The 21,706-nt window shown below is 50.7% G+C and overlaps 2 protein-coding genes across 5 annotated transcripts in view; both read right to left on the bottom strand.

Moving 5' to 3' along the window:
• The window catches only part of SPAG6 (sperm associated antigen 6), a 48,444-nt gene extending 35,512 nt beyond the window's left edge, over window positions 1-12,932 (bottom strand). For 3 of the 4 annotated variants that reach the window (XR_011323303.1, XM_069776823.1, XM_069776805.1), the window contains exons 1-3: window positions 11,701-11,805; window positions 11,513-11,608; window positions 754-920 (exon numbers count right to left, since the gene is read on the bottom strand). Coding sequence is in view for 3 of the 4 variants with exons in the window: in XM_069776823.1 (XP_069632924.1) it covers window positions 754-920; window positions 11,513-11,608; window positions 11,701-11,725 (288 nt within the window). In the remaining variant the exon portion in view is untranslated. Of the gene's footprint in view, window positions 1-753; window positions 921-11,512; window positions 11,609-11,700; window positions 11,806-12,766 lie in introns of those variants that run through there. The other variant, XM_069776814.1, reaches the window with a different exon arrangement.
• A 4,645-nt stretch (window positions 12,933-17,577) lies between these two features.
• On the bottom strand, window positions 17,578-21,643 carry LOC138688507 (collagen alpha-1(I) chain-like). Its single transcript, XM_069799809.1, has 4 exons — window positions 21,590-21,643; window positions 19,793-21,001; window positions 19,279-19,437; window positions 17,578-19,128 (listed from the first exon to the last, which is right to left on the bottom strand). The coding sequence occupies exons 1-4, from the start codon at window positions 21,641-21,643 to the stop codon at window positions 17,578-17,580; spliced, it is 2,973 nt and encodes a 990-aa protein (XP_069655910.1).
• Window positions 21,644-21,706: the final 63 nt, after the last annotated feature.

The following is a 21,706-nucleotide window of genomic DNA, read 5'->3' as shown; positions in this document are numbered from 1 at the left end:
TAATAAATCAAAACTGCAACCCAAGTATGGCTGTGATATCAATGCATTTAACTCTCAGCTGTCTCTTTCTTTTTCCAGTTATTAGGAACCTTATTTAAAAGTATTTCTGTTAATCTAGGTTAGGATCACTGGAAAATCAAAGCTGGAATATATGCAAAACTTGAGGAAAAATGGTGAGAAGGGAGAAAAAGAGACCACCAGATTTATTCTCATTGCAACTGTGACTACACATCGTTTGGTTTTGACAACTACAAAGATGAAAACCTTTCAGTGTATTTTCCTGTGCCAGTGGTTTGATATTTCTCATGCTACAGATTTCCAAAAGGCTATGTATGGAGATATTTAATATTTCATTACACAAGTTCAGGGGGGTTTATATGTATTTTTTAAGTGTTTGGTAGTATCGACAAATCCTAGTCAGTTATCACCACAGCTTTCAAATTGTCTCATTTTTAAAGAGGGACTTTTATAAAGTATCACTCAACATTTTAAAAACATAACAGTGCCATGAATATATTTCCTATAGTGCACTAAAAGGTAAAATGATATTTTAAAGTAAAGTTTATTTGAAGTAAAACTTAGGTATACAGTACACATTGATCTCTCGGGGGTTCAAAACATACATGCTCTCTCTGACTTCACTACATTTACTGCTATATTAGAATAACAGCAGATAGCTGATACAGAAAGATTTCCCTTTCCCTGTGCAATAGTTTAAAAAAACGATTACTTAAGAAAACAATGGTGGCTTACATTCTGCTCAGACAATGAACACAAGAGCTGTGGAAGAATGTCTCCCTTCACGACTGCCTCTGCCAGGTCATCGTTGTAATTGGCAAGTCTCCCAAGAGCCAAAGCAGCAGTCTGTTGAATAGTTGGGATGACATCCAGCAAAAGAGGTCTCAGCAAAGACATTACACCTGAGTTACATCAGGAAGAGAAAAGCCCATTTGGTAAGCAGAAATTTTCTAAACATTTGCCTTTATTCATAAAAACCTATTAAATTACTCTTCCAGGCAGTAAGAACTTGTAGGAAATCCAGGTGTCCCACTGAAATGAAGTCAGCACTTGCTATGTGTCAGCAGTGCTATCCAATGTTTCTGCTCATTTTTCATAGGTACAAAACACTTCTGAAATATAAAAAAAAAGTCACATGTAGAAATAAGCCATATTCAAACATCTATAAAATACATGTCTTAAAGTATACACAAGAAAATAAGGTAGATTCAAACATATATAAAACGCATGTGTTAAAGTACGCACAGGAAACTCCATCTGGAGGTCCTGGTGAGCTGACATTGTCATGTCACTCATTCAGCATGCCAGCAGAACCTCTACGTTGAATTACACCAAATCATTTTTCATCTATTACAAGCAATGATGGATTTGGGGACCAATATCCATAACAGATTACACTCCAGATAGAAAAGTTGAAGATTTTCTTATCATGTTATTATTTATGACGTGTTTTCACTGATGAGTCATCCACAGTGTATCAGTTAAACGTGAAAGAACATGAAAGTCCATTCTCTAAGGTGGTCTTATAATACATCCTTGAAATTATAGCTGAGGTGAGCTGCCGTGATATGAACCATTTGCAGTCACAGCCTAAGAAAGTCCTTACAATGGACAAACATCTGGCTAAAAATAGGAAGTGGGAGGAGTAAGCTTTCCATAGGTCACAGTGCAGTTCTGCAGGCCTCCGTGCTGGGATGTGCCGTTCAGTATTCATCTATGATCTGGAACAGCATGAACAGATAGGTGAGACTTTGCTGGTGCCTCAAAGTTATTCAAGGTAGTACCAGTGAGGGAAACAAGGAACTAGAGACTGAATTACTGGATAACAAAATGGCAAGCGAAACAGAGCACATACGGGGTAGCCAGTCCCAACCTCACACATGCAGTGATGGACCCCAGACAGATCACTACCACCCAGGAGAAAGATCTTGATGTTAGAATAGATAGTACCATGGAGATACGAGCTCACTGTTCGGTAGCAGAAAATAAACTTTACCCACAGAAGTATGCTCTGCTCAGGAGTATTTGGAAAGGAATAGAGACCAAAGCGGAGACCATCACTATGCTATTGTATAAAACTATCCTACATGTAATAACCTCCCCTAGAGCAGAACTGAAAAAGGTTGAATGAAAGGCAACAAGGATGATCAAAGACGACCACTCTGTATGTGGAAAGTCTTCCTACAGTCAAGCTAAGACTCTTCAATAGGGATATAAATGAAATCCACGTGGTTACATAAAAAATATGATTTGTAGGTCTGGGAAGGTCAATACTCCAGACAGAAGCTGCACTGCCATGAGAGAAATGGCCTCCCAGGGTGTTCACAAGTCAAAATAACACAGGTCTCGGGGGCACACAGTAAAAGGAGAAAAGTCATATGAAATTGTGATGTCTAATACCACTACAGAAGCACCAAAAATGGCGCTGTAACATGCACTAATTGAAACATGTACATGTAGAACCTATGGAAATAGGTCTGTAGTATAGTTGGGGCCTGCTCACACTTCTGTCAAAGCCACTGGGAGCTGAAAGAGGCCTCCTGTGTACCAGCAGACAAAAGCTAGATCCTCCAGTATTGTAAGATCAATGTGAATTCGTTTAGCACTTTGCAGAAATCACTACTTCAGAATGTGGTCATCATATTGACATCTTCTCACAAACTCTCCCAAATAGCAGGTATGGTCTCATTAGCAAGTTACGCTTCACATCAAAACGCACCAAGTACTTTATATCACAAATTAAAAGTAAAAACAAAATTACATTTGAGCCCTTAACTTGAGATAATATGAAAACAAGATAAGTTTAATAAATTTTAAAAAGAAAAAAAAAAAGAAAATTATTAGTTTTACTGATATAAAAGAGACCGTTAGAAGTGGTTGGGGGAGAGGGAAAGGAACACTTCAGTGTGCAGTGTCCTGACCCTAGAAAAGCCAAAGGCCTCATGGGTGGGACATTCAACCAGGATGTGGCAAACAGTTCAATTCTGGTGATGGTCTCAAAATCCAGTGAAATTTAAACAGACTAGATTCACTTTACCCAGGAGGAACCCATAAGCTAGATCCAGACCATGTGACATGTTTCTGGCCTGCATGACATACCTAGACACTGCAAAATGTAAAACCACATTTAAGAAAGTTTACTTATACATATGCTTTGAGTTGTCCCAAATATGAGAGATTTTATATAATTTGTATTTGCAAGATTAGCTGATACAGATTTCACTTTTAGAATAGGCTAGAAAGCCTTGAGCCTGAAAATGCTTCCAAGCAGCATGCCTCCCCATGACCAATACCATTCATTTCGTGGTAGTATAAACCATGTAAAGCTTGGTGATGACAGCAATGTGTCAGCACAGAACTTTCTACTGCGAATTATTTTAGCTGATGAAACTGAAGGTGAGGAAAGAGACAAAAAGTGAAATGGGAGTTACTGTTTGAAGAGAGGACACAAGATGCTAAAATAGGGTTGAAAAAAAAAAAAAAACAGTGAATGGATGGAAAACATTTAGAAATAATAGAAAGTGTGCTGATCCTCAAGGAGACTGTATTTTCCCAAAGTGATGTCTGAATGTGAGAAAAGATAGTGAACAAATAATTATCATGACAAGAGCTTTGGAGGAACAAGAAAAAGAAAAATCAATTCCTGTTGCTGTACAAACCTTATATTGACATCAAATTAACTGAGAATTGAGAGACGTGTATAGGCCTAGATTATGCCTGTGCATTGAACATAATTAAAAGCTTCTACCTCTACTTCCTGCCTTCTCTAAAACCAGTTTCTTTCTCTGCATCGAGATGCTATCCATCATCTTTGACTACTCTGCAAGACCAACTGCTCAAAGAGTTTTCACCATTGTCATGATTTTTACATCTTCAGCAAACCAAGTATTTCTTTCTTTACAGCACTTAGAAAAAAATAATTAATTCTGAGAGCTTGAAAACAGCTACATAGAGATTATATGGTCTCCACTAAAACACCTGTAGGAAAACCAAGATGTCCACCTTTCCTTCTATGACTTTTGAAGATAGTGCTGGAAAGGACAGATGTGCCTTACACAGGAGGAGGCTCTTGGGCCCAACCCAGCTCTTTCTCCCAGAGACAGCTGTATTTGATGAGCTCCTCTATTTGATCTCTTCTTTTCTTTTGACTGTCCTGTCTACAGCAAAGTCTACCCCTCTTCTCCAAAGAGGTCCAAGCCAGGATTCCTATCAGCATTTTGAATTAAATTCAAATGTATTTCACATTATCTTAGAGCAGGAAAATAGGTAAGAACCTTCTAAAAACTTCCTTTTACCTCTACCATTCAGTCAAATGAACAGGGCCATACAGAGAGCAGGGAGCAGTAGTGTCTTGCTGAAGAAAACTTTAGGAGAACTCTGTGGTTGCCTTCTAAGTAAGTCTGTTGTGACAGAAGTAGGAAATTCATTAACTCTAATTCAAAGGCAGCAACACAGAAAGTAAACTACAAAATAAGGCATTTAGACCATTGGACTAGATTTGTTTTGGAAGACTTCCCACTAGAAACTTGGAAACAGGGTAACAAAGAATTACTGCCAAATATTCTCTCTTGCATCACAGAACCTTGACTGACCTTGGGCAAGGAATGACTCCCCTTTCTATCCTCAGTTTCCCACTCAGATTTGTTTCAAAGAATGACACACTTTAGAAGCTGAATCGCCCTTAACACACACCTCTCAAGTGGAGCAGGCCTGATGCACTTTCTTTTAGCAAGCAAGCGCTGGCTCCTGCCTATCTGGAAAAAACAACCACTCAGGGCAGCAGCAGGTTCCAAGTTTTTTCATTCCAAGTTTCTGCAGCCAAACAAACAGTCCCTATTCTGGAGATAGCAATCTTCATTTGGTCATTTTGATTTCTTGGGGAAGACCACCTGGAAGTCATACAGAATTCCTCTACTCTCCTCCCACCCCCGCCAAACCCTTGTCAAACTTGACTAGTCACAAGTCAGAGAAACATCACTCTACATTTGAAATTCTCTCCATTTCTGCACCTGAAGATGACCACTTCTGCCCTATTCTCCTTCCTTAAAACCAAAATTTATTTCCATTTTAAAATGTAAATGTGGAAAAAAGTAATTCTATGCTAGTGTTGTCTCTGGACAGATGCTGTCTGGATTTATGCTTTGGATCAAATATAATGTTGTCTTCTCATTTTTGTGTGCTACCTGTTACACTAAGAGCATTCAATAAGCTAACGTTAGCACTCAAACATTCATCATATCACCTTGATTTTTCAGGGCTCCTGATGTTAAATCAGCTGAATTTGACAAGGAAATAAACTGGAAATTTATTGCTGCCTCACCACAACTCCCTATCTTCAACTACCCTTTCCTAGAAGCAGCATAGCAGCGAGTTTTAAGTAGGAAACTTAAAACAAATTTCCCAGAAGAATGGTGAGAGAGAACTTTCACACTCACTCATTTTGACACAGCCTCTTCAAAACAATGCAGTACGCACGTCTCAAGTACGTGGTCCTCAAGTGTGACTCACCCCAAGAAAGGGCTCCTCACCGTGACAGTTCCATGCACAACACAACTACAATCCTTCAAATATCAAAGGGAACATAAATACAGTTTGGTAACAGAGACTCTGGGTAATCAAGTAATTCGTACAGCAATTACCAGATGGTGTGGGACATAATGCAGATTCAGTCTGACAGCAGGGCTGGAAATTTCTGAAGGATCGAGGAGCAGTAAGTTTCTCCTCCTTAAAAGCTGATCTGGCTGAACATTTCCCAGACCCTGTTTCTGCATTAATGGAGCAGAACTAATCCTGTTCCAAGAGGACTGAGGTTCTGAAAATGCCCCTCACGGGGCTAGTTAGTGGCCACCACACAATCCTTCAGACGCACCAAAACCAAGGTGGTCACAAGGTGCTGCTTCTTTTTAATGGTGACTTGTTAAGATGAGACTGAAGCTCCTAACAAATTCTGGCTTTGAAATTTTACTTGCAAATCTCCTCCAAACAGGCCAGGAGGCTGAGAAGAGGAAGAATCCTGAAGGAGTTAAGCTTTCAGTTGATTGAGTTACAGAAAAAGCCAGACAGTCCTCCAGCTTCAGCTGCATTTACTTTCTCCTTCTCTGTCATCTCTCTGATACTTTCCTTAATACACAACCTCGGTCTTCCCTTCATCAGGCACCACCATGTCATCAAGCCTCAGGGAAAGCCACTGTCCTCACTTGATCTGCTACAACTCCAAATATAACCTTCTGCCTTTCATGCCACATTGCATACTTCTCTCCCACTTTTCTTCCCACTAAAGCTCAGCAAAGCTTTTAACTCAAAATAAAAATAATTTTAAAAAAAAAAAAAAAGTAAGTGCATCCTTCACAAAAGAAGGTACATAAACCCAAATGTTGAAACTGGCTATATGGGGGCACTGGAGTCTGTCCATGCATATCTACTTGCAAGGTCCAGATAGGGCAAGAACACAGATGCTTTAAGGGAGCAGCTCTTTTTCTGCAGAGCTGACTCAACAGCCATCCTCCCTACACACCCTATGCTCCCAGCTGGCTTTCTAAAAAGCACTGTGCTATCAGAGCACGTTCTTTAATATTATTTAAAATGTGGAACTACAACCTGAAATCCCTTCCCAGAGTCTGATCCTCCTTACGCAGGGCCAAGTATCCAACTGTCACGTTCAAAATAGGTACATTTAAAATACGTACACTAGAAAGAAAAGTTTAGAAAAGTATGGGCAAAAAGACTCAATGTAATTGGATGAAGGAAATAAATTTGAACAGCCTTTTCTCAAAAACAAAGACTCCTAAAACCACTCCAAAGATCTGGAAACACAGCTTTTAAAACCTGAAACCAATGGAATAGCTCTGGAGCAGGGAGAGAACTAACGCTCATGACATCATCCTTTACCTGCATAAAAACAGATCATGAAGTAGGGGAAAATCTGCCATGCTACAAGGGTTTATGATGGAGACCTAGTCTGATGCAGAAAAGCCCCGTCCCCAAGCTATAGCCTCTTGTCAACACAGACTGTGAGGAGCAGATGCCCAGAGGTAAAAGAGGAGGAGAGGACCCGGTCCTGGAGCATAGCTTGTATGTAAGGCCTCAGAATTAGCTTGATACCAGGCAGAATAGAAAGGAGACCTGGGCTCAGGATTGTGGGCTGATGGGGTGGGAGGACAGTTGGAAGAGATTCACTGGGAAAGGGTCTCCCTTTACACTGACATTTTGGAACTTTCTTGGAACCCTGTAGACTGGCCAGCAAGTAGGTAAGGCAGAGGAAGAGAAGTTGAAGTTATCTGCCCAAGATGATAAAAATACCCCAGCAGCAATGAGAAGGGAACCTGGGTATGCAGGGTCCCAGCATATGGAGTCCTGTGGCGACACACAGGCTGCTAGACCACACAGCTTCAAATTTCTTTTTCCATGTTCCAGACTCAGCTTTCTCTATGACTTCCACAGCCATTATGCTTAAGAATGTGATCAGCCCCAAGAAAGGGGTTAAAGAGCTGATCTTCTAATATCTTTAAAGTCAAAGGCTAAGTTGCAAGACTAAACTGTTTCTTAATCCCAATGACATCCTTAAATAATTTACAAATTAAAAGCAACAATCCCATCACCATAAGCTCTAATGCAAAATAAATAAAAATTTAATTCCTACTATGAAAGAATACAAAAATGAATACCCAGAAGTAATTCAAGTCTTATTCTGATACATTTATTAATGCTGAATTTTAAATGCCTCTTAAAAAAAAAATCAAAACAAAATGCTGTCAAAGGGAGTATTTATTTACAGAGTGCTGCACTTCAGCACTTCACAAGGCAGATGAAGAAAGAAGAATTAGGCCCTCGGTGACTACCGCTTTTAGAAATGTACTGGAACCAGTTTAGATTTTCTCCTAAATTTTCTAAGAGACAGAAAGCTGCCTACATCTCAGCGCAAAAAAGACAGCTTAAGTTCATCTGCTGTTATAATTGAAAATAGTCTGTTTCTAGGATTTAAAATTTTGGAGGGATGAGGGGGTCTGGAGCTCAATAATGCATTCCAGTACCAAACTTCCTGAGCTGTAGCTGCTAAATGAATAGATTTATGTTTAAAGAATATGTTTAAAACCGTTACTGTCAAAGTAGCTTCTACCATTAGTCAGCAGCCCTCCAGAAATGAGATTTGATAAATCAATTGTCTGTCATTGTTCCAAGTATATATTTACTAAAGAGAAAAAGTTTAGGAGTTTTGGAGATTTTTTTTTTCCCCAAGTATCCATTAATTAAACATTCAAATGACAAATCCTGCAATTATTATTCATGGTAGTATTTAATCATAAGGAACAACCTTATCAAAGCCAACCACAGAGCTGGAAAACACACAGGAATGAGTTCTGACAAAGGAGTGTCTCTGATCATTCCTTGCACTTCACCACCACCAGAAAGCTGTTGAGCTCCCAGGCACTAACCCCTCAGGACATTCCTGACCACGAAAGAAACAGTGCCGTGTAAATGTGTCAACGTTCAGGGCCAGATTCCAGTTCCCTGGTTACAAACACTTTCAGGATTTCTGCTCAGTGGGAAAGGCAGCTCCAGAGCCTGATGAGATACAGAAGCCTCAGAAGAGAGATGCCCTGGGAAAGGATGGGTTTTCTATTGGCCCTCTCTGACCTTCTTTCCAGCTTGCCAGTTGCCACCAGTTTTCCTTACAGGTCATACACAGGAGTCTCCACAATAATGGTACCTTAAGGTTTCTCAACAGCCAAGCCAGTGTAAGAAACTCCCACCTCTGATCCTGGCCGCTTGCTCCCCTCCATGCTGCAGTCTACCATCTTCTAAATTGCAGCAATACCACTGCTTGTACCTGGTTTAATACCACAGCAGCAGGACTTACAGTGTAGCAAAAAAATATTTTTTAAACACACTTTCATCTTTCATGATGTTAGCATGGTGCCTGAGACACCTCCACAAAGAACAAACTAGTACCTATTTTCCTTATAAGTTATTGAGTATTTATCAAAAGGACTTCTAAAAATGGGACCAAATGCTTTATTTCTTGAGCACTGATCTTTCACTGCTACCAGTCTGAATCTTGGATATTCCAGGAATATAAACCGAGGCCAACAATGCAAGAGTATGCTACAGTACATTTTGAGGGCTCAATTTTGTTCAAATTCAAATCACTCTATTCTTGCCTTCTGCTTCAGCCAGAAAAAGACTAAACCCTGACAACCTTTGAGATCCAACCGAAGAACACTGCAAGGTGCCCCCTAACTCCTAAAGCTAATGGACAATGACAGCTGGCAAAGGCTTTCCACATCTTCTTAAAACTGTGATCTCCCTAAGGGATAGCTAACTTTCTTTACCAGAATAAGAAACGAGCTCCCAATCCTTTTATATATGGACTTCTACAGAGATACAGGTATAGACAGACATCTTTCTTTCTCAAAACATTGCTCCAGAGCTCACCAGATGAAGACCATGAAAGGTACACCAGTTATCTGTTAGACAGTTGTGTCTCAAAATATTTGTGTAAGTGCTTTAAAAAAGGACCAAATCACATTTTATTTGGTGGGAGATTTTAAAAACCACTTAATCACATTTCATTAAGGAGAAGGTTTAAAAACCTGTATCTAGCAGATCCAGAAAAGGTCAAAACTGACAGTTAGCATTTTAATAATATAAGTATGAATTAGTTTTAAAGACATAGGTTGGGGAAGACAGTAAAATATTTGCAGGCCCCAGCCATTCAAACAAATTGTAATAGGAAACACTACATTTGCAGACATTCCCTTCTCTTCTAGCATCTGAAAAATGAAAGCCTGCGGGAAAGCAGCTCAGCACCAAAATGAGTCAAGAAGGATTATGACCTACACAAATGCACATTTCCACATTACTACCCCAGAGCCCAATCCTTGTAAAATTAGCCTTCAGACCAACACCAGCTGCGCACAGAAGAAAGTTTCAGGCCTCTGAACTGATTATTTCTTCTGCACAAGCAACAAATCAGTTCTGAGGTAACTACCAACCAGATTACATCAATTATTTTAAGAAGAAATACAATGTAATTAAAGTTAGCTTGCCACTTTGTTTTCTTTCTTAAAGTAGAAACTTTCTGCATTTCTGAAAAGAGGGAACTGTAAGAAGCCTGCCTAAATGGGACCTCTCTCTGTGAGCAGATAAAACCAGAACTGCAAATGGATACAGAGGGACCTCTTCTTACAAATAAGACATAAATTACTCCTGTGGCCAAGATGTCCCTTTGGTAAACAAAGATCGTTTGTATAAACTAAAGCAGTGGCATTAAGCGACTGAAAGATTAAAAAAAAAAAAATCAAGAGGCACAACAAGGTATACAAAAGGCCTGGTCCCAACATGTCACTCCCATAATCAAAGCAAATGTTTCTTTGACAAGAATTTAAGTGATAGATTTTCAACTAAACCATTTTAATAAACAGTTGTAAATACAACAACAGAAAGTTGAAAGTATTTACGTGATTGGTTTTCTTTTTTGTTTGATCCCCTTGTATCTCAGAAAAGACTGACAGCTTCACTAGATTTGAGAAACAAGTATTAAAAACAAAATCAGGACAAACCAAACACAATCAATTCATGAATACCATATGGTAAACCAAGTACTGACTTATAGCACTTTTTCAAACTGTCTTTCAGGTAATCAATTACCAAGCACTTCTTTTTCCTCTTTTAAGCTCAGGAACTTTGGCCAAGCGGAGTGGGTCTGCCAGATGCCAGCAGCACAACAGCTGGTAGAAGTGCTCCCGCAGCTCCTGTTTCTAAAAATGCTCAATTTGGTTCACGACATCCCGCGACAGCAATATAACAAAAGCAATTCCTTCCTGAACTGAGCAAATCTGCTGGCGAAAAGCACTGAAGAATTTAGTAACAACTTGTAAAGCTAGTATAAAAATAGTTACTTCTAAAGTAGGCTTTCCTTGGCAAGTCAGCACTGGCTTTGCAGGCAATCCCGTTTTCTATACTTTACATAAAGCTATATCGGAGGCACAAGGAAGTAAATGAAGAAGTGGGTTACACTGAGAAATTTTCCCTGAAATAAAAATAAGTTATGAGATCACAGCCAGAGACATCTACCTCAAAACAAACTCAGGAATAGCCCTGCAGACAAGCAGGGCAACCCGCGCACGCAGCTGATGAGCATAACTAACTTTCCCCGTAACGAACTCGGCAAGCCCTCGGAACCTCGCACCGCGGGGCCGGGGAACCGGGGCCAAATCCTACGGGGAGAAAAACCCTTCGAAACTAAGCGGCCAACCGGGAGGGGGGGGGCGGTGTTGGAATTAAAACAGGGACGCGCCCCGGCAGCCCCGCGCTCCCGGGAGCGGCGCGGCCCTCCGCGGGACCCGAGCCCCGAGCCCCAGGCCCCGGGCCACCGCCCACGCCCTTCCCCGCCGCCGGGCGTCAAGCGGAGCGGCGGCGGGGCGCGGAGTCCCCGCGGCCGCGCACCGCGCAAGTCCCCGCGGCCGCGCGCCGCCCGGTCCCGCCGGCCGCGTACCTGCGTTTTGGAGGGTCTCGACGTTCTGCGGCCGGGCGGCGAGCTCGGCCACCGCCTGCACGAACTGCGTCCGGGCGCGCTGGTACTGCTCGAAAACTGCGGGCGGCAGCGCCGGGGCACCGGGTTAGCGGCCGCCCCGCACGGCCCCGGGCCCCGGGCCCCGGCCCCCCTCCGCCGCCCCGGCCTACCTTGCAGAACCTGCCGCTGGCTCATGGCGGCGGCGCGGCGGGCTGCGCGCCCGCGCAGGGCCGCACTGTGTACCCGTCGCCCTGGCAACCGGGCGGAAGCCGCGCCGCGGGGAGGGGCGGGGCCGCGCCAACGCCGCCCGTGACGTCAGCGCGCCCGCCCGCCGCTCACCGCCCCGAGCCCGCTCCGCGGCCCCGGGCCCCGCGGCGGGTGTGCGGGCGCCGGCGGGGACCAGATGATGCGGCCCCGGCGGGCGCCAGATACGGCCCCGGCGGGCTGTGCCCGGCTGGCGGCACGTTGCAGACGCGCGTTAAACCTGTAGCATAGGTGGTAGGGGGGCGGGTACGGGCACCTGCGGAGGAGATGCGCGGGGGCGTGCGGACCTGTAGGTGTGCGGAGAGAGGACTCCGCGCCTCCGTACCGCATCGGTACCACGAATACGTACGGAGCGGCGCGGAGACGCACCGACGGGTCTGCATACGAACACGAAGTTCTACGCAAGAGCGCACACCGGCAGCCGTGTAGGCGCACCTCCCTGCGGGGAGCTGTCGTTCCCGGGAGCGCCGGGGAGGGCCGAGGACGCGCAGCGCCCGCCGGACGGTGCCGGCCTCAGCGCAGGGACCCGCCCGGGCCGCCGCGGCGGACCGTCCCCCGCGGGCGGCCGGGCCGGGGCGTCTGCCCGCCCCCGCTGACATTTGGCAGCCCCGCCGCTGCGCGGGGGGGAGGCGCGGTGCTCCGCGGGCCGCGCTCCGCCCGCCGCGCCCGGAGAGCTGCCGCCTCGTCCCGCTCCGGCTGCTGCGCGACTTGCCGGGGGCCCGGCGGGCGGCGCGGGGAGAGCCCCGCCGCCCCGGCTGAGTCCCACGCGTCGCCCGGCGGCTCCTCCGCGCTCCGCCTGCCCGGCTCCCGCTCCCCGGGTGGGGGAGAAATAAAAAGGAAGAAAAAAAAAAAAGAGAAAGAAAAAAAGGGCAGCCGCAGCGCTCCCGCAGCTGCCCCCACCGCACCCCGCCGCGCCTTTATTCTTCGGGGAGAGGGTCCCTTTCATTTTAATTTTTTTTTTTTTTTTCTTACCGCCACCGCGATTCCTCCTCGGGGATCTCCGCTGCTGCCTTACACCGCTCCGCCGGCCCACGCCGGGTTTTTTTCACGCTGCACGGGGAATGAACGCGCCCCGCGCAAGGCCGCGGAGCCCCCGCCTACCCACCCACCCACCGACAGCCGCGGAGCGCTGCGGCCAGCGCAGGGGCGAGCCCGTGGGCTACGGCCGCCGCCTCTGCCGGCAGCCACGCGTGTCGTGCCACGGGACAAGTGCCGCGGGAGAAGCGCCGTCCCCGCTGGAGGGGAAGGCTTTGCTGGCTCCGTACGCCCGCGCAGAGCTCATGATAAGCCCGAGCGCAGCCATCCGCGCAGCGCCGGCAGCTGCCCGCACCGCCCAGATGCAGGCGGCTGGGGGGCGGCTTGTGCCCTCTCCGTGCAGGGGGGAGCAGCGCGGGAGGGGGCACTGGGGGGGGGGGGACACGGTCAGGCAGCAGCCCCCTGACTTTGCCAAGCACAGATACTAGTTATTCCTGTGCACCATAACAGTATTTTTTCAACATTATTTTTTTCAAGACCGTATCACTCCGGTAGAGAAGCTAGGCACTGCCTTCCACTTTTCCCATCTTGGTGTCTCCGGCTGTAAGGACTATTTACGAATAATTCTTTTCATAGCCGGCCGGCCGAGGCATGGTTGCACCTATGAGTAAACACAACCTTGGAGGTCTGTATAGCAACTAATGCAAACGGTGGGACTGCAAAATGAAATCAGGGTTATCAGGATTTGAATGGAAATAGACTCTACATCTCCTCCAGTAGCTTTTGAGGGCGATTCCCAAGACGCGGGATATTTGTGAACGAAGTTACTGGTTAGCTCTGCTATCGATCAGGCTGCTCCAAGTGAAATCGTGATCCACAGCAGAAAATAACAGCGTTACTATTCAATAAAAAAGTCCCTTTCTGTAGCCACCCTCTAACGCATAGTGGCTTCAGGATTTCATAGGCTGGCATTTTGTTCTGCAAAGCTCCAAATGTACAAAATCAGATGACTGACACTACACAAACACATTATTTGATAGGTAGTATAAAGTTTTGCTTCATACCTCAAAGTTGAAAGGCTGAAGTTACTTCAGCCGCATTTTAAAACTTTGGAAAAGTGTAAGAAAGACGTCTAATTTTAATAAACCATCTCTGGGTTTGCTCAGCTGAAAAGAGGTGGGCTAACGTAAACAATATCACGGTCTGAAATGAGGCACGTGTTTCCAGGAGTATTTAATGCGAAAAAAATCTCTCTTTAAGCAAACAAACAAAACAGGCGATGTGCTGTTCTTTACAAATAAATGAGGCAAATTAAATCAGATTGGTGAGACGGTCGTTTGCCACAGAAAATATTTTGGGAAATTATCACCATGTGTACTTGAGAAGGGAACAGCTGTTAAACACATTTCTTTATACTTATTTCTGTTCTTAAGTTAAATAAAAAAAATAAACAAACGGTGATGAATTACTTCCAGAGTTTTGGGGGTTTTTTTAAAGCAGATGTGTCGATTACAGATAAATTGATTTATCTGTCTAATTAAGTCTAATGTTCGGATAAGTGAAACAAGAAAACGCACCCTGAGTACCTCCAAAACTTGCTGTTACATTTCGTTGCTTGATACTGAGAGTCTGTTCACATGGTTAATAATAATAATGAGGAATAAACACCATGCAAATGCGGTCTACGGAAATGTCACCCGTTCTCGCAAAAGTACTGAAGACGGAAAATCATTTATGGAAATGACGTAGTTGTGAGACTTCATTGCCTACTGCTGGGGTGCTCATTAGTAGGAAACCTGTATCCTTAGGCGGGTGGTGTTAGTAACGACTGCGTTACGACAGACGTCAGCTTAAAAAATAAACCGGAGACCAGGGCAATAGGCAACAATTATCCAAATTAATAACGTGCCTTCGCTTTCTGGTGGGTGTTCTTTAATCCCAGCCTTTGATTCACTCGGAAACACGCCCGTAACGAGGCGGGGAAGCATCATTTTCCCCAAGCCGGCGAAGGGCGAAGTTGCTCCCGGAGTTTTTTTCTGAGGGGTGAGGGGTGCCGGGTGGGCTTCCCACGGGCTTTCCCGGCTTGCTCCCCTCCCCGCAGGTGCGAGGCAAGAGGTGGCTCAGCCCCTGCGGGGGAGCAGCCGGCTCCTCCGCGGGTCCCCTTCCCGCCCCCCCCCCCCCCGGCTGGAAGGGAGCTGGGTGGCAGGGTCGGGGCCGGGCTCGCTGCCCCCCGACGGCTCATGCCCCACGGTGCCGCGGCTGGCTAAGCCGTGGCTGCTCCTCTACGGCTTGAAACTGCGCCACGCTCATTAAAAGGTGAGGTCTTCCCGCGATTTGGTGTGCCGGCTTCCCCACCGGCTGCGGGATGCCCTCCCGGGACGGCCCGCCGGGGCTGCCGGCCGTCCGGGCTGGAGCCGGAGCCCCCCCCCCCCGGCCGCCCCCCGCGCCCCTCGGCACGGCGCCGGGTCGCCCGATCTGCCTCCGGAGGGTCTCCTCCGCTTGCCACACGCCTGGCAGATTGTTCGAGGCTTCGAGCAAGTATTTGCAGGGTTACAGAAATTAGGGGTTTTAATCCCGCGCTCGCACGACTGAGGGCGTCCGGTGGGAAAAGCAACGCGCAAACTCCTCCGCTCGGTCCCGCGGCTGGGAGTTGAAAGCGCTGGGCTTTTGAAAGCGGGGAGGTTAAGCGTGGAAAGGTTACTGGGAGTGAATGGGATGTAGGGAACTGAAGTGGTCTCTCGAAGAGAGTGTACTGAGTGAGGGATCCCCAATTCCGTGTATAGCCTCTACTAAAATATGGTATTTGAACTCTTGGGTAACTTAATTTTCAAATTTAAGTTGGGCTTCGCCGTTACCTAATTTTAGCAAAAACTCTGTCAGAGGGACCGCAGCAGTGGAGAGTACCCTCTCTTTTTCCCTGAGCTTTGGTTCGGGGCTCCAGCGATTCACGCTCTTCTGGGGTCCCCTCGCCGGATTTTCGGTAGTGAGTTTAGTTTGTGAGACCTTCCTATAGAGTAAATTAGTTCTGTGAGGCGAAGACAGAAACGTCGAGGCACTTCAAAGGCACTAGAAAGAGGACTTCTCCTTTTTCTTCACCTAAGACGACGACGCTGGCATTTGAGCAGACATTTGTAACCGTGAACATGTAAACGGCATGGGTTTGGCCAGTGGAGATTGCTGCGTCGCCATTGCACCAGGCGAAGACAGAACAAAAATTATAAGGGATAAATAAACTGGAAAAAGGCAAAACATTTCAGGTTGACTTGCAGGATGGGACCAGGAAATATTAGCTGGTAGGGCTGAGCCCTTTTTACCACGTGCATAGGGTTACACCTCTGGTTTCCTGCGGAACCGTCAGCGCTTGTGCAGTGCCATTAAAAAAAAAAAAAAAAAAGGACAAATATTTTTGGGACGGTCCAAAACTGAAAGCCGGAGCTTAATTTATTCTGAGGACTTGAAAGGAACGAGGTCTTCCTTTGTGTCTGTTGCTCCGGGGGAGGGTGTGTGTCGGCTTGGCGCTGAACGCTGCCTGCATCTACATATGTAAACCCAGCAGCGCTTCTCCCCCCCCATGCCGGTAGGATTGCGGGCGCTGGCAGCTCACAACAATGCTCCCAGACAATACGAAATACGCGGAGCCTGCGCGGCTGCGGCGGAAGGAATTGGGGGGGGGGGAGGCTGGCCGGTATTTAGCTCTTGCTCTGGAAGGACCAAATTTGCGCGGTGCCCGGCGGAGCCCGCCGCTCGCCCCGCGGCCGCCCCGTCCTCCTGCCCCATCATTGCCCCTGGCAGCTGTGGTTAGAGGGGTGGGGACAGGCAGCAGCCAGACGACGATATCCCGGTCTGCAGAAGAAGGTGTAACGAGAGGCACCAGCAGCAGAAAAGGCTGCAAATCGCTGTCGTGTGGTTGCTATTAGCAACAAATCAGCTGAACAGCCTGCAAACCCCGAGCACCTAGGGCGGAGGTGGCAAAGAAAACGCCAGGGCTGGGGAGGCTGGGGCTGGTGGGCGCTTTCCCGAGGGGACCTCCCGTGCAGCCCCGGGCTGCCTCCCCGGAGGGCGGCCGAGGAGGGGCAGGGCAAGGGGAGACGCTGCTGCCACCGCCGCGCACTGCGCTCCGAGAGAGGGGAAAGGCAACCCACTTAAAAGAGACAAAATGGCAGCTCGTGGCTTGTAGGCATCCCTCTCGGCGCTGAGCGCCTGCCTCGCCTCCGCCGGTCCCCCCTGCTGCCCGCTCCTCGGTGCCCGGGGACTCCCTCTGCGCGCCCGCCTGCCCGGGGGCAGCGCCCCGGCCCGGGCAGCAGCCGCGCGGTGTCCCGCCGGGACTCCAGCTGCTGCCCTTCGCCCTCCGCAACCAGCCCACCCAGCCTGGAAAGCAAACGCCCGTCCCTCGGGATGGGACAGGTCCCGACCGGGTGCACCGGAGCGCCCTGCGGCCGGGCGGAGCCGCGGCTCCGCGCCCCGCGCAGCTCCGCGCCCGCTGGCGGGCTGCCGGCGCCGGGAACCCGCGGAGGGTGCGCGCAGGCTCTGCGCCCCACGCCGCGACAGCTGCCTCCCAGGGGCATCACTCCCGCAGCACCCCTGCACCTTGGCCGTGCCAACGCCTTCCCTTGCAGCGCCGTTTTCGCGTTGCTTTAGGGGTTTTTTTGGTTTTGGTTTTCGTTGGGTTTTGCTCTGAGGTTTGGGTTGTTTTTTTTTTTTATTTTCGCATTTCCCATTTAAAGTTTTTGGGGTTGTGTATGCGGGGCTGTTTCGAAGTGGGTTTTTTTTGTTGTTGTTTCTTTCTTTTCTTTTTTTTTTTTTCAGGATCAGCCCGTTTCGGAGGCCTCCAACAGCCCTCGGCAGATCTTTGGCACAGTGTTTTCTCGCAGATCAGAAAGTGCCTCCTCGAAGAGGCACCTCTCGAGCATCCCCAGCACATGCAGAGAGAGGAGTGAGCAGTGCCGGTGCTGGTAGAGGTGCCCGGGAGCCCTGCGCTGCCCGGGGGCCCCGGGATGCGGGCTGGTGCCTCCCGGCCTCGGCCTCCTCCACCGGGGCTGCGGCGTGCGAGAGGCACCGGCGGCGCGGAGAGCCCGGCGGCGGGCGCGGAGGGGGAAGGGCCGCCGGCCGCCTCTGCTATCGGAAAAGTGCCTCCCTGCCACCGGGGAGATCTCACCCGGGCGCTCCCTGGGGGATAGCCCCCCGCTGCACCGCTGAGAGCATCGGCGCGGGGAGCGGGGAAAGCATCTGCCTTCCCCTGGCGCTGGGGAACATGCAGCCCTTTGTCTCTCTAGACGAGGTGCGATATTCAGCTGCGTGCCATGAAAATACAGGCGCCAAATGGCTACCGCGGCCCCCTCCCCTCTCTGGGGGAGGTCGGGGCGCCCCGGGGCCCCGCCGGGCCCTGGGGAGGGCTGCGGCCGGCCGGCCTCGGAGGGAGGCCGGGTCCCCGAGGCAAGGCGGACGGGAACACCGGACCGCGGCACCCCGCGGCCGGCCGGGGGATGCCGCAAAGCCACGTCCCGGTGCCCCCTTCCCGGCAGCCGCATCCCCAAATATCCGGGCTCGCTGGACCGCCCTGAGGGCAGGACGGTGGGGGGAAGGGCGGGGGGGGGGGGCGCAGGGTGGTGCAGGGGCTCCGGCCGCATCGCTACGCCCCGGCGGAGGGCGGCGGCGGCCGGGTGTGCTGCCTGCCGGGCGCGACCGCCTCCCCCCCGGCCCGGCCCGGCCCGGTCCGGCGGCGTAAGCGGGGCACGGCACTCCGCGGCGGCCGCCCGCGCGGGCGGAGGCTGAGCGGGCAGTGCTCCGCGGGGGGGGGGGGGGGCGGGGGGGGCGGTGCGGTGCTGCGCGGAGCGCAGCGGAGCGGAGCGCCCGGGAGGGGGGTCCCCGCGCGCCGCCCCCCGCGCGCCCCGTTCGAATCTGGCGGCGTGCGGGGGAAGTTCCGCGGGCGCGAGGCGGGAGAGCTGCGCAGGCGCAAGATGGCCTCTGCCCGAGCGGCGGCGGCGGGGGGCGCGGAGCCGGCCCGGCCCTCCCGGTGGCGGGGCGGCCGGCGGGGGCCAGGCCTCGTCCGCGGCGCCGGCGGGGCCGAGCGCCGCGTTTCCGCGCCGGCCCGGGGAGCCGCGTCCCCGCCGGCGGAGGCGGCGCGGAGCGAAGCGCGGTCGTACCCGCAGCTCCCCGCCGGCCTTCCGCGGCCCGGGGGAGCCGGCGGCCGCACGCCCCGGCGGCGGCGGCGGGGCGGCCGGGAGGCCGGCGGGCTCCTCGCACCCCTGAGGCCGTGCCCGCCTCCGGCACCGCCGCTCGCGGCCTTTCCGCGGCCGCCGCTGTCCTGGCCGGCTCGCCCGCGGCTCCGCGGCAGCGACCGGGGATGGGAGTCCCTCTCCCTGCCCGCCCCCGGCAGGGAAAACCTCCGTTAGCCGTGGGATTTGCGTGTCCTTCGTGCTTTACCCGTTACCGACTGTTTGTTGGGGTTTTGGGGGGTTTTGGGTTTTTTTGAATAGCCCACATCATCCCTGTTAAATAAATACGAATACCCCATCCCCAAAGACGGTGGGACCGAAAAGTGGCCCCGGTCCCCACCGGGCATTAGCAGTTTTTCTGTTGTCCCGGCGGGACTCCTCTGTTAGTCGTGGGGAAAGGGAGCGCAGGAGCCAGAGCTGGGCAAGGTCCTTGCTGCCAGAACGCTTGCAACTCTAGAATTCATAAAGGACAAAGCAACGGTGGCTCTCGGTGGAGCTCTCGGAGCGGGGCAACGACTTTGAGCTGAGGAAAGCGGAGATCCGCAGCCCTTCGGACGGGAGAGCAGGTTCCTCTCAGGGCGTCCTCTTGGTGGGACACAGGCAGAAAACATGAAAAAGAAACTGTTTATAGTAAAATAAAGGAAATCCGTTTCAAGTACCCGGAGTAGAAGCAAGAACGTTAAAAATTAACAGCGGAAACAGGAAACACTTATCTGAGTAAACATTGTCTCAGAATTTCACCATATGAAAATTGGGAGGGCGCAAGGTGCTCGTCGGGGCCGCGGCCACCCGCCTCCCGCCGCGGTACCTGGCGGCGGGGGCCGCCGCCGCCCCGCGCCGGGGCTGGAAACCGGAGCCGGGCACGGCGAGACGACCCGATCCTCGCGAACCGGTTTGGTGGCAAAGATCGGAACTGCAGGAGTTCCTGCGCGGTGAGAGATGAGCAGTCCAGCAGTGATGTTTGGGAGGCAGGAGGAGCACAGCTCTCTGCCACCGGGCCGAAGGGACCGGCGGTCCGAGGCCGCCGCGAAGAGGAGAAGAGGCGCGGGGGTGGCGGAGGTGGAAGGGAGGAGGCTTCCTCCCGGTGCCGGCCCCCGGGAGGACTTGCTTTGGCCGCGCTTTGACAACCCCCGCCGAAAGGAGGGAATCCTCGGGCAGTGTACGGCGGGGGAGGCGGCGAGCGGTCCGCCCGCGGCGGCCGGCGCGGGGCGGGGGAGAGGACCGAGGGCACCGCTGGAGCTGGCAGGACGCCTGCCGCCCGCTTTGCCTCCCCCCGCCGCTCTCGGTGCCCCCCTCCACCGCCAGAAAATCGGAGAACGTCGTCTCTGAGCGGAGTTCCCCGAGGCTGCCTCCCTCCGGGGCTGCCCGGGCCCCCGGCGCCGCGGCGGCAGCCGCCCTGCGCTCTCCTCCCCTGCCCACGGGACGCTGCCGGTTTTTCGGGAGTTTCCCGGCTGTGCCCGCCCGCCGGCACCGGCCTGCTGAAGGGCAGCGGCGCAGGTTGTTTTGAGCAACGCTCGGTGCTGGCGGGGACGGCGGCACACGAACAGCTCGGCTTAGCAAGCTCGCCATGCTCCCTCTCTTTCTCTTTCTGCGTATTTCTGCATTCCTTCGCCCAGTTGCTGCCCGTCTTCTCCAGAAGCCCGTGGAGCTCTCCGCGCTCCCTCTCCCTCGCCTTCCCCGGGGCTGGATCGTTACCGCCTGTCCCCCATTCCGGCCGGGCACAAAAGCGCTGCCTGGAGCCGCAGGCAGCTGAAGCAGGGCGGAAAATTTGATCGGACGAAGACAGAAAAACACCATTTTCCAGCGGGCGCAGACCGCCCCTGCCTCTACCTTTGATCAGATTGCTTGTCGAACAAGCTCGGGAAAACGCAGCAGACTTCGGCTTTATCCCTCGATCTGTATGTATAAACGCAACGTCGGATGCTGCGAAGATTCCTCTTACATATAGCGAGCTGAGATTTCTTTCCAAATAGGGAGGGTTTACGTACATTTGCAAGGAAACCCGCTCGCTCTGTAGCTGCAAAGGAAAATATTGTGAAACCGGGGAGGTTGACACAGCAGCTTCGCGAGTAGAACATCAAGATGCTATCTTTGGTCGTCCTCCCAGTTGTGCTTAGCAATATATACGCATCGCAGTGCCATCTGCCCAGGGCCAGCAGCAAAACAAAAGTTTCACGTGGCAGCACAAACATCCTCAGCGGCTTCTGCAGCTCGGCAAGAGAGCTACTGAAAACGTTTGTTCTTTTCCAGACGGGAGATGTCAAATTGGGAGATGTGGAAAGTGCTGTAAGAGCTTAATAAACCTCGACGGGAATTATCCAGCTCCTGTTTCATTGCTTTGTGCTTCACGGACACTCTACAAAGACCGAGAATAGTTCCGTTTTGATGCTAAAAGTTGTCATTATCAGCTACTCCCAATATAAATAAGCGCGATTTGGTCAATATGCTAACGTACAAGCTTCCGCAGCAGGTTCAGTGCTGGTCTTTGGGTGAATTAATCCAACCAGTACCGTGTGTTTAACTCACATAGTTGAGGGAATCGTGCCAAGATAGACACTCGGTCGCATGGAGAGATATCTTTACATTAAAACGTATTTAGTTCCACCGAGACTTTAAAAAGTAATCCAGAGCAGCACAGGCGGAACCTGGCACTCGCCATCATGACAAAAATCACGTTCTTCCCTTCCCAGCCGGTGCAGTTTAACAGGGGCTAAGTTTGAAC

The sequence above is a fragment of the Haliaeetus albicilla genome, chromosome 2 (assembly GCF_947461875.1).
Source record: "Haliaeetus albicilla chromosome 2, bHalAlb1.1, whole genome shotgun sequence".
In the NCBI taxonomy this organism is placed as follows: Eukaryota; Metazoa; Chordata; class Aves; order Accipitriformes; family Accipitridae; genus Haliaeetus; species Haliaeetus albicilla.
This window is presented reverse-complemented; position numbering and strand designations above follow the sequence as displayed.